General features: G+C 35.5%; 1 protein-coding gene across 1 annotated transcript; it reads left to right on the top strand.

The window, feature by feature from the left end:
* The first annotated feature begins 8,359 nt into the window (after positions 1 to 8,359).
* Positions 8,360 to 12,878, top strand: LOC126785003 (glutathione gamma-glutamylcysteinyltransferase 1-like). Its single transcript, XM_050510569.1, has 8 exons — positions 8,360 to 8,604; positions 9,176 to 9,332; positions 9,843 to 10,081; positions 10,260 to 10,423; positions 10,820 to 10,871; positions 11,412 to 11,639; positions 11,756 to 12,265; positions 12,575 to 12,878. The coding sequence occupies exons 1-8, from the start codon at positions 8,530 to 8,532 to the stop codon at positions 12,659 to 12,661; spliced, it is 1,512 nt and encodes a 503-aa protein (XP_050366526.1). The 5' UTR covers positions 8,360 to 8,529; the 3' UTR covers positions 12,662 to 12,878.
* Positions 12,879 to 12,961: the final 83 nt, after the last annotated feature.

Genomic DNA, 12,961 nt, shown 5'->3' with positions numbered 1-12,961 from the left:
ATGGTGGGAGAGGTTGGGTCATGGGGTTTAAGTGGGAAGGAAGACACAGAGGTTTTGGGGGAAGTTACGGAAGTGCCATTGGATTTGGACTGGAGTGACCAGGAGTCCAAGAGGGGACTACTGAGTACTGACCGAGACCAAGCAATGGACCGCTTTTATTATTAATTTTTTTATCAAAGCTTAGGTCCTTTCAAAAAAAAGCTTAGGTCCTTTATTTTTGTTTGTTATTGTGCAACTGAAATTTGTACATCCAATAATGTAAGGTGGAGTTCATTTTCGGACATTTTGCTACGTGGTTTTGCCGTTTTGTGTGGTTTCATGTGTTTATTATGTAGCCTCTATTTCCTTGTAAAATCGGCATACAATTATAATTACAAATCGAAAACACCACATTGTTTGTTGCGCATTAAAATACTAATTTTAAATGAGATTAGTGGCCGTAGTTTTTTTAATATAAGAAAGCACACGATATTATAAGTTGATTATGCTTTTTTACATTGGCAATCACAGTGCATAACAAATGTCAATGAGTTGTTTTCCTTTTAACATGTGTCGATTAGTTTTATAGGTTATTCCCTTTTAAGACCTCTTTTCTGTTTCCACAATCGAATCATATGATACATTTTTATCTGCGTTCTCTCACATTTTCATAAAGAGAGTGATTCAAATTGATGATATATTGTGATGAATAAAATGGAAATAGAAAAGGCATGATACCTCTGATGAAAACAAAAACCATGAAAAGGGATTTGATTGATTGATATGGTTTTGATGGGGAAAAACGATTCGGTTCGAAAAGGTGAAAATGGACAGGGGTAAAATGGACATTTAGAACGTTGTCCGTATAAGCTTCACCAAAACTATGTAAACCGCAGGATGTCGGACTCGGAGATGTCAGAGGACAGAGAGCCCCCTCTGATACACAAACTCGCATCTCTCCAAACACTTGTCCAAGTTACCCAAACAGGCATGCCAATTTTCTATAAATGCATTAATTTCTTTTTAGGGTTTGTTCAAATTATTTCATGTATCAAAATTATGAAGTTTTGCGGCAAGTGTGGCGGACACTTTAGAAGTCATTAAGAAACTCATGCCCTCCTTTGTATTATATAATTTTGTTAATCAAGATTTAGTGCGGAAAAACATATCTCGGCCCACAAATAGCTCAAGCCACCATTCTTGTAACAAAAGAAATTCCAATTTCTCTCATTCTTCCGATTAAATCCCTATTTTTTCATATGGATAGTGTTATTATCTTAGTAAAATGCGCATCACACGTCGAAAACTTAATTATTAAAAGTGATCAAGAACTTTATGAATATTAATAATACATGCATTATCAGTTTTTATATATGAAAAAGACTAAATTACAATGAGAAACATCTAAAACAATCTGCTCCCAATATGTTGAGATTGATAGCAGCTGAAACACTCTGGGAGAAAGCTAGGCACAATCCCACATATGCACTGAACCCGAACCTTGCTCAAAATAGGTTAAGCCATTTGCTACAATATTGGCTTCACGAAGAATATGATTGAAATAGATGATCTTGAATGATAGGAACTAACTATGCACTAAAGAAATTCAAATTTTATGGGTCACGCAATTTATGATGACACATGTATTATCATGAATCACCCGAATATACTTCGTCCATACGAATTTGAAATGTGACAGTGCGCATAACTTGTGATACAGAAGACCTCAAATCGTATCAAAAGTGATCAACTGCTCATTACAATGTTACATACAAAACGTGGTCGAAGCATAAACTTAAAGCTAGGAGCAGATAAACTTCGTGTAGGGATGACACCGGTATAAGAATTCGGCGTGCAAAGTTGATTAGTATGCCAAATAATTGAGTAGCCGAAGCATCAAAATCCGTTAGAACTTTAGCCGGCAAAAGCACCTCTACGGCTCTGTAGTGCTCTACCCTCGATCGGCTCGGGTAACCAGAAACAGAAAGCAAGGCATTGCCCGATTGCCGGAGCTGGTAACCAAGGCGAAGGAAGCAGACAGCAAAACCAGGCTATAGGAACAGCGACGCGCCGTTTCCGCCGACTTGCTGTCTGTCGTCTCTGTCAGCATACTGTCGTACAACCACCTCCTCTAATCCCGATAGCGACGCCCAACTGAATTTCCCCTCGATCTAAAACGACGACGGCCACCATCCACCGCCACGTGGACGAACAGAGCATGCGAGAAAGGACCATGCTCTCCGGCCACGGAGGTCGCGGGGCCCGCCGGGGTTCTGATTTAAACGTGCACCGGAAAAAAGGAGTGGTTCTGGGTTTTACTTTTCACCCCTTGACGCTTTGTATGGTCCTTGCTGGAGAAGCAAACACAGATTGGTGCTCTGCAGGGCATTAAAAATTTGCAGGGTGGGGATAACAAGTAAGAGATATCATCATATGGGTAATTTTTGTGTACTAGATGGTAATTTTTGTGTTTACTGCAATTACTATTTTCCCTCATATGGCTTTAAGCTAGAAATGGAAGTAAAATTGGGCATACAAGATTTAAAGCAACAGTCTATGATCTCCATTTGCATACTACTATAGTATGAGAGAGAGAGAGAGAGAGAGAGAGAGAGAGAGAGAGAGGAGCAATAATGAAGCAAAATCCAAAGCTTAATTTGTGTGTGATAATTAATGTGGTTGATGATGTGATCTCTGTTCGAAATATCGGCGATATGGCCGATATATCACCGATATATCGCCGATATATTGCTGATATTTCGAATCCGATACGATAAGAGCATATCGGTCAAAATTTATCGGTCAACGCAAAAATGATGGTCAACGGTCAAATATCGGTCAAACTTTGATTTTTTTATTATTTTTTCAATTTTGTTTAATTTTTTAATATTTATTTCCTTTTTTTTTGAAAAACTTATATTTTTTTCATTTTTTTCATATATATTTTTAATTTATATAAATTTTAAATATATATGATGAATTTCAAGTCTAAATAATCATTCTTAAATACCTATTTTTATTATTAGATGTCGTTCGTGTACTTTAATTATCATTAAATCAAGTATTTATTTTCTTTAGTTTACTTAGTACCGTTTTTTTAGTTTATTTGGTACATATTGAAGTATAATTTTATAAATTTTATTGAAAATAAGCAAATCCGATAAAACCTATATATCCCCGATAAAACCGATATATCCCCCGATATATCATTTTACCTCTCGACCGATACGATGCCGAAAACGATATTTAGACTATTGGATGTGATACTGGTCAATGTGAGGTTTTGAAAAGACAACACAACCTCAACAGTGCCAAGAGCGGAGTTGGGAGTTTCTGATTTTCTGAATTATTGTTTCGATCAATTTTGTTGGTTACGGGATCACGTTTGATTATGTTACGTGGTTAGAGACTGCAAACTATTATAAACTTTGTGGGAGGATTTGTATTTGCAATTTGCCAATTTCGTATAGGTCCGATAATCGAATAGTCTTTTAATGTCAATTTCGTATCTAGAAGAAGCCCATTAGATACGAACATCATCCATGTCACACCTCTAAATCTGAGACCACTATTATATGAAAATATGGTTCCAAAATTAGAGATGTGACCTTAAAATTAATAAAATTTCCTCAATAAAACTGACAGAAATATATGTCTGAATAATACTTTTATTAGGAAACAAAATCAGAGTTATTTTTACAATACATCGGATTTAGAAATACTGAATTTTAGCGAAGATACATAAGTCTCGCATTTATTGTCTTTAAATAGTAATTGAAGAAAAACCATCATTTTATTTAGTAGATTCATCTCATTCCCCAAGCATCTACTCATTACCTGAAAATAAGATTGTGTGGCATCATGATTAACACAAACCCAGTAAATACATAATACATTCTTATAATAATTTGGCTAATAAATTCAAATATAAACAACCAAGTAAAAATATACCAAGAATTAGGTATATTTAGTCACATGAATTCTTACTTATGCATATAGATATACATATCAACATCAATATATTCAATCAATTGTGTGAATTTTCAAGAAAACTGGTAATTAATCATAAAGTCACATGTTAGGGTTCACGTTTACCCAAAACACGGATAAGCCTCAGCATACCGAGATCAAAACCAAAATATGTATATTCAAGGTCAATTCTCCTATGAGTATAATAGTCCACTATCTATAGGAACAATGGCCCAAGACTAACTCACAAAGCACAAAACAATTTTACCAGCAATTCACCTAAGCACGGGGTAGTACTAATAACCGGCTTCACACCTCTAACTCAATAACGTCAATAGAGTATCCCAAAATTTAGTAATTAAGACAATTTACTAATAAAGTATATAACCTTACATCAAGATATAAATACTTATCAATAACTCAATGTATGCATGAAATAAACAAGTTAATAAACTTGAAAGTAAATGTGCAATAAAGTAAATGTACTTTAAATTAAAAGTAATTAAACAATATTAGTTAGTAGTCAAAGGGTTAGTAGTCATTTCTCCCATAATAAGGAAATTTTTTGTCCAAAGTAGCAATTATCCTTCAAATAATAGTGTTAACCGTATCGATAACTCAATCATTAAACGTCTAAATTAGGTAAGTCAGGAGTCTATGTTCAAGGATTTTTCGTAAGAAATCCAATAGAATAAGTCATACAATCCAGTTCAAAGTCATTGAGTCCAAAAAGTTCAAACACAGTAGCAGTGCAGAAACTGATCATCAAGTTATCATCTTAGATATCTACGTATTCTACTTGTAACAAAAATTTCATCATTTATTATGAAACTTTCCAGATTAAAAGTATATGTCTTAAAATTTAATTTGATACAAAGTTTGTGGAAAATAGTTAAGAAATGAGTGAGATGTGAGTTTTTAAAGTCGTGAGTGCTACAAGATATTTTTAGTGTGTTTATTAACTCTAACTTTGATTAGCCATAACTTCTCTATATCTAAATATTTTTGAGTGATGCAAAAGCCTAAATTAAAGCATTTTTCATGAGAAATTTAATTCTATTGTTACTTTGGACAAATCAGATGTTATAAAACACGAAAATATAACTCTTACCAAAACATGGTCTTTTCTATTTTATCCTTAGCTATGCACTTTGATAAATCTTAAAAGACAAAAGATTCAAGGATGTAAGATGTACTTACCTTGAAGTTTCAGGGGTGAAAGGAAGATTTTGATGTGGATCCAAAGTTGAATTACTTTAGTAAAGAATGAACTTGTTTAAGAGAGAATTTTAGCTTGAGGAACATTGGCTAGTTGAGTTTTCTATCAACTAAGGGAACTCTAGGACTTGCATGATTTATGATTTTAAAGTGTGAATAAAGCTTAAGATAACTCACAAATATAAATAGGCCAAGAAGGAACACACAAATTTAATTATCAACTACACTTCTTGACTTAAGAGACCAAAAATTAACATGAATGATAGCCTAGCTAGTTAGGGTGGTTATTCACAAAGAAAAAAAACAAATAGTGTGATGGGGTAAAATATAAAAACAACTAGGTTCAAAACATATTGGCATAATAATTATATATATGTGTATATATAACAAACACATTTATATATGTTATTTTAAAAAATAAAGGAATTTAGTATATTATTTTCATAGATTTTCAATATATTTGCACTATCTAACACTAATATAATGCATAAAAGATAATACTATTAGTATTAGTCATAAATTTGATTATAAAGTATCGAGTATACGCAATAAATATGAGCTAACGTACTCAAATTGTGGTATAATACTTACAAAAAGAAATTCCTCTATCTTTGAAAGTATGAACCTTAGCATTATTGGTTTCTAAAAAGAAATATTAGAAGAAAAAGTAAATATATTATAAGTTAATATAACCTTAGAGTATTAAGTAGTAAATACTAAATTTCAGGTATTACAGTCTCCTTACTTACAAGATCGCTGATATATATTATATATATATATATATATTCAGTTTTTCACATGTTGGTTTCAATGGTTTGTGTTTTGTTAAAGGTTCTCATTAGCTTTCGAAACAATTTCAAGAGCATATATATAATACAAGATATATCTTCGACATTACTGGTAAGAACAACGGAAGCATGACGGGAGCCAAGTGTGCAATCTGGACTAAGAAAACAGATTACTAATTAATAAGCCCAAAGTAACTGTTCAGTGTCAACCACTACGAACGTTCAATATTGACTTGCCTTTTAGTTTAATTACGTAACTATGGTATCAAATCAGAGACGACATAGATAATTAGATATAGTTTCCTTTTCTCATCCAAAAGTCATGCATAGTAGTCAACCTTGAAAACCCCTAAACCCCTTCACATTGGTAAGTTTCAATAAAAACTAAAAATTGCTGCCTTGAATTGAATGAGATTGTCAATTGTTGTTCATAATTGATCGAAATGCTGTCTTTGATTTCCCCAATTTTCTAGGGTTCATATGGGGAAATATGGAAGCTCGATCGATGATCATAAGGGAGAATCGTATCTTAGCGCTATAATTTCAGGATATAATTTCTTTTCATTTAGGAGACAAAGAGACCAGAAAAAGCTAGGACGTCTATATCAATATTTTTCCTTCTTTGTTCAAAGAAGAAAAAATCAAATATGGCTAGTTAAGGCTTATATATTGTGTTGTATTCCTTGATCCGAAATACTATAAATGAGATTGTATAGCCAAACCTTCTTCATCCATCACTTTGTTTTATCTTGATCTGTTTCTTCCCTACCATCTCGAGCAGCTTCTACTAGTGAAAGAAAGGATTCTGCAGAGAGTTAAGGGTGATGGGAAAAGAGGAGAAATACCACAATGGGTTTTACAAACGGTCTCTTCCTACTCCTCCGGCAATCGAGTTTTCTTCTTCCGACGGAAAGGTTAGTGATCGATGACGATAATATGCTTCATTTTTATGTGCCAGTGATTTAAGTTTGTGACACATTTGTGATGCATATACATATATAGGTTCAAAATATCGACATGTACATACGTATAATTATACACCAGTACATCACACCCTTATGATAGCCGTATGAAATAGCTTTCTGTATTATCCAATTGCATGCTACAGTAATGAAACAAAATCCAAAGCTTGAGTGTGAAAAATGTCGAAAGAATAGATAGCTCTTCGATTCCGATCAAGTAGGGTAAGATATCGATAGGTACATTATCAAGAGAAGGCACTAAAAGCTATTTTCCTAGTTAAGCCAAAGAAATGATGACGAAGCTAAGGTTTAATTTATAAGCACACCTTAAATGTGCAATCAGCTGACCTGATCGAGAGAATAGCTAGAGTAGCACAAGGTAAATGTGCAATCTGAATCGTGTCGTGGATATTACTTTTGGGAGTTTTGTTTAAAAATAATAATAATTAAGCAGGTCAAAAGAATCTAGGACTAAATATTCAATTCTTTCCTTCATTAGCTGTTTTAAAATATGGCAATTAGAGGCTTGCCGTGTTATGTTCCTTGATTTGAAATAGTATATATGCAATTCGTTTAGCAGATCATCTTCATCCATTTCTTCCCTTCTATCTCGAGGATCTTCTTCTAGTGAAACAAGGGGTTACATTAGGGTAATATAGACCCTTTTTTGTTTTTTTTTTAAAGTGAATTTCAGTAGAGTTAAGGGCGATGGGAATAGAGGAGAACTACAATCATGGGTAGTTCCTTCCATTACAAACGATCCCTTCCTACTCCTCCCGCAATCTTCTTCCGAGGGCAAGGTCAGTGACAACGTACAATCCTTTCCTTCATGTGCCCGTCATCACGACTTGCGACACATTGCAATGCACATATTTAGGTTCACATAATCGACATGCATGTGTCATTAGATATTACAATTCAAGGTAATTAATCATAATTGATATTACTTTTCGAAAACGAAATGTACGTACTTTGTATGCTAGTGTGTTTTAGAATAGTACTAACAGAAACTCAAACAGGTCCGATGAATGGGGAAATATCAACTTAGACATTTAACCTTGTATAATAATCAATTTCGTTTATACCATATGGGTACATATACTTTCATATATACCATATGTTGCTCGTTAAACTTGCTTTGTGGAACTTTCTCTGTACTTCTTACCTTGATGGAAACACATACAAATTTGAATTGCATTAAAACTTTAGGTAGTAATATCGATATTCATTACCTTGATTTGTATTCCAAATAAATTTTACTAAATTTTTACATGATAAAAATTACCTTTGGTGGTTTGATACTACAAGACAAGGAATGTCAAGTCAAGTCAAGGTCGGTAAACATGTCAAGTTTCCTTTCCAATGAAATGACAACTTCACCCCCGACGGAGACTTAACAGTTAAAACCCCCTGAACTTTAAAAAATGGCAAATTAAGGCGGGGTGGACCTTCCGACGGCGACCAGCTAGAACCCCAGCACACCCACATTAAAACCCATTCCTTCATTACTCCCAATCCCACTAATTCCCGCTTCGAATTTCAATATTCTCACTTCAATTTCAACTTTCAGTTCAACATTCTCTGTTTAATTTAAGAAAAAGTAATCGGAAAACATGGCGATGGCTGGGTTGTACAGACGAGTCCTTCCTTCTCCTCCTGCCGTTGAATTTGCTTCCCTTGAGGGAAAGGTACCACCTTTAGTTAGTAAAGCTTCCATCTATTTCCATTTTCTCTTTTATTTATCGAATAAAAACATCTGTTGTGATCCATTGTTTTAAGCTGTGAAGTTGATCAATGTGTAGTTGGAAACTGAAAAGATCTGATTAGTTTGTAATTTACAGCGGGTAAATGTTAGGTTTAGAGATGAGGTGAGTTGAATATTGAGCTAAGCCTTGATGGTTTTGAGTGCAATATTATTCAACTGATTGCATACTTAACCTGCTACCTGCTTTAATCTCAGGAGTTTTCCACCCACATAAGTGGTGTTTTACTTAACCTCTGTCTCGGATGGTTCTCATGTAGCGATGTTTCTTGCTACCTTATGAGTTTTAAGCATAGAAGAAATCATGCAATGTCTTTTCTTTTGTTTGAAAAGTTGCATTTAATTGACTGACATTCAGTGCTTGAACAAATATTTATCTGGGTTTTTTATCTTCTTTTTGCAGTCATTGTTTATCTGTTCGTGGTGTGTTACTGTTCGAAATCACTTGTTTCTTACTCTTGTCCTGATTCCTGGTTTAATGGTTTCGGAAATTGCAGAAACTTTTTCTTGAAGCCATTCAGAAGGGAACTATGGAGAACTTCTACAGGCTAATTTCTTATTTCCAGACACAATCAGAGCCTGCTTATTGTGGATTGGCAAGCCTGTCCATGGTCTTGAATGCTCTTTCCATTGATCCCGGAAGGAAATGGAAAGGTACGGCCTGATCTTTATAATTGAGTAGGTTTGAAATGTCATTCTGTTTTTCCTGTATTGATTGGAAATTTACATTCATGAACAAGTTGCCACGTCCCCCTTATGTTTATATCACCCATACTCTTAGCCATAGCTTAGGCTACGTAATTTTGGCATAAGCTGTCATTGCTGATGTCAGTTTAAGGTTCCAATATGTGAACAATGTCCTGCTACATTCCATTTGGGGGCCTGTTTCTGATGGAATTATTGACCATACTCATAGAATGTGTGGCTTCGACATTCAGGATTATGGTTTTGGTTAGCCAAGGAATAATACAGATTGGTGTTCTTTATGGTGTAATGAATTTTGCCACTTCCACATTGTAATAGGTGGCCATGTGGTGTCTCTAATTTCTGACTCCATTTTACTTTGCAAATGACCGGACTGTAAAACCTTCCCGGCTCATGGCTTTGTATGCATTAGGATTCTTTCATGTTGGTGCACTATGAACGCTTCACTTTTTTCCATAGGACCCTGGAGATGGTTTGACGAGTCCATGTTAGACTGCTGTGAATCTTTGGAAACAGTCAGGTCTAAAGGCATCTCATTTGGGAAGCTAGTAAGCTTGGCCCACTGTGCTGGAGCAAAAGTTGAAGCATTCCGAACTAATCATAGCAATGTTGATGAGTTCCGTAGATATGTCATGAGATGTTCCAGTTCTGATGATTGTCACGTGATCTCATCATATGATAGATCAGTCCTCAAACAGGTTAAAACTAATTACTATTTACAATTCCTTTGGCTGTATAGCTACTCAAGTAATTTTAGCTGTTTATGCAGTTGAATTTCACCAGCCTTACATGATGCGAATTACCCTGCAGGATCGAACAAATGCATATATCTAGTTGATCGATTGATCCTATAACTTTAAAATCTCTTTGTTGCAGACTGGTACCGGTCACTTTTCACCTGTTGGTGGTTATCATGCTGAAAAGGACATGGCTCTAATTTTGGATGTTGCACGTTTTAAGTATCCTCCTCACTGGGTCCCCCTCAATATCCTTTGGGATGCCATGAGTAATGTTGATGAATCTACTGGACAGCGTAGAGGGTAAGCTTGTAGAATAGTGAATATTATTTCATAACTGTGATATTTAGGTTTGCTAGTCTTAAAATATTTCTGTCTCTTATCTGTTTCCCTTATGAAATGGACTTTATATTGCTGAAGCTCGAAATGATGACCAATAACCCAGAAAAGACAATCGTTCTTTTGAACCAGTAAGGGTCACAACTCACAAGTTGGGCTAGCATTCATTTGTGATTGTCTGTCAAATTTTTCTAATGTTGATACTACCAGTCCCCTGGAAATTCATTGGTCAACAATGTATATCAAGCTAAAAAACTACAATGTTTAAACATTAGTATCTCAACTTCTCCTCTGTCTGCTAACTTATCTGCTGTATAGAATGTCAAATTACAGTCTGACTTAAGCTTTGTTTCATGCCAGGTTTATGCTTATATCCAGGCCTCACAGGGAGCCAGGACAGCTTTATACCTTGGTATGATTGAATTTGCCGATTTAATGACTGTAAAAATTAAACTTAACCATACCACATAGAGTGTCGTCTTGTTTTCTAGTTGATCATTTGTCTTTCCCTTCCTCTGCATCTTCGCAGTGATTTTACTACATACGAGAATGGCTTCTACACGTCATATTTTTCGGAGATTTTTTTTTATCTAGATTTGCTACTGGTTTCTTTGAAGAAAGTTAAATATTATTAACTAAAGTATTTTCCTGCTCTCCAGAGTATTAGTGTTTTCAACAATTCTGAAGGTTGTTCCATTTCTGGGAGATAATTTCCCAAAGTTAACAGCTTAGGAAAAAATTTACTTGAGCGCCTCCATTTCTTATTTTGGATTTTCCAGACATCGACAGATGTCTTCTGTACTTTTGTGGAATTGTTGTTGGAATGCTCGTTATCTTAGGTTCAGTGTATATATGTTCTTACTGATTCATTTATCTGAATGTCAAAAATCTTGGATTTCTTTGATGTTAGATGCTTGGTTAAGTCCTTATTTTTTTATTGGACTTCTTGCAGAGCTGTAAGCATGAGAGTTGGGTTGGTGTTGCAAAATACTTGATGGATGATGTTCCTCTTATCTTAAAGTTAGAGAATGTGAAAGACATTCAGGAAGTTTTGTCTGTTGTTTTCACGTCACTCCCTTCCAATTTTGAGGATTTCATCAAGTGGGTTGCGGAAGTTCGGAGGCGAGAAGATGTGGGTCAGACCTTAAGCACGGAGGAAAGAGCTAGGCTTGCTGTCAAGGTGTGCGGGTCTTTTGAACTTCAATTTTTTTTTCCCGTCATGTTACCTGTATGAACTGCAAAACCATCTTCCAGTTAACTGTGCCTAAAAATTTGAATGCTAAACTTTATATGCAGGAGGAGGTCTTGAGACAGGTGCAGAAGACTGCTCTCTTTAAACATGTGTCAGAATTATTATTATCGTCAAAAAATTCATGCTGCAGAAACTTAACTTCTGGTCGTGAAGAAGACTTGCCAGACATTGCTGCTAGTGTTTGCTGCCAAGGCGCACAGATCTTTTCGGGTAACTCTGCCTCCCCATTGGTATACTGCTGTCAAGAAACATGTGTGAAATGCTTGAAGGCTAAGGGTGACCGGCCAGTCACGGTGGTGTGTGGTACGGTGGTTAATGGTCGAAGTGAGGAGAGGGTGGACATGCTAGTTCCTTCATCCCAAATGAATTTGAGTTGTTGTTGTGCTGGCTCAATAAATCACATTGGGCTTCACCCAGCTAGTAATGATGTTCTAACAGCACTTCTACTAGCTTTGCCTCAAAAGACATGGTCTGGGATTAAAGATGTGAAGCTTTTGAAAGAAATTTACAGCCTTGTTTGCACTGCAAGTCTACCTACTTTGCTTCAAGAAGAGGTACATATCAAACCCTAATATATTTACCATTATTTTGCAACTTATACCGTCACTGTTACTTTTCACGTAGTACTACTAATTTCAGTGCATTGCTCAGATAATCAACATTACAATTGAATTTTTTTTTTCAAAATACTTCAATACTGCAGAAACCTAAGCATCCTGCAATTTTGACTGTTATTGTACTTGAAAGAAACTGCTTATCATGAAACTGTCACAGTCGCTTAGCTTTGATTGTTGGAGTACAAATTCTGCCGTTATTGTGACAAAGACGTAATTTACATAACATTACCTTACCGGCATTGGCAGGTTTTGCACTTGCGGCGTCAGCTCCACCTTCTCAAGAGATGCCAAGAAAATAGACTCGAAGAGGACCTCGGCGAGCCTCTCTCTTAGAACTGGTTCCCCCTTTCTCCCCATATTTCTCTGCTCACGGAGAGTGATACATCAACTCATCTCAGAGACTCAGGCGGACATATCCAAGTATTCAAACAGAGACATATTAGTTCCGTCGAACGGGTTACGCATTGAGCATGAGATAAAGCTGTAAAACTCTTCATGTCATCCGCATTTTCTGTAATAAAATTCCCATCTTCAGTAACTAAATCCAGCTCAAACCATCGGTTTGACTTTGACCACCAAACAGTTCCATCTTTCATATCAAACCAACGCCTCCAACGACATGTCGTTTGAATT

Source organism: Argentina anserina, chromosome 2 (assembly GCF_933775445.1).
Source record: "Argentina anserina chromosome 2, drPotAnse1.1, whole genome shotgun sequence".
In the NCBI taxonomy this organism is placed as follows: Eukaryota; Viridiplantae; Streptophyta; class Magnoliopsida; order Rosales; family Rosaceae; genus Argentina; species Argentina anserina.
This window is presented reverse-complemented; position numbering and strand designations above follow the sequence as displayed.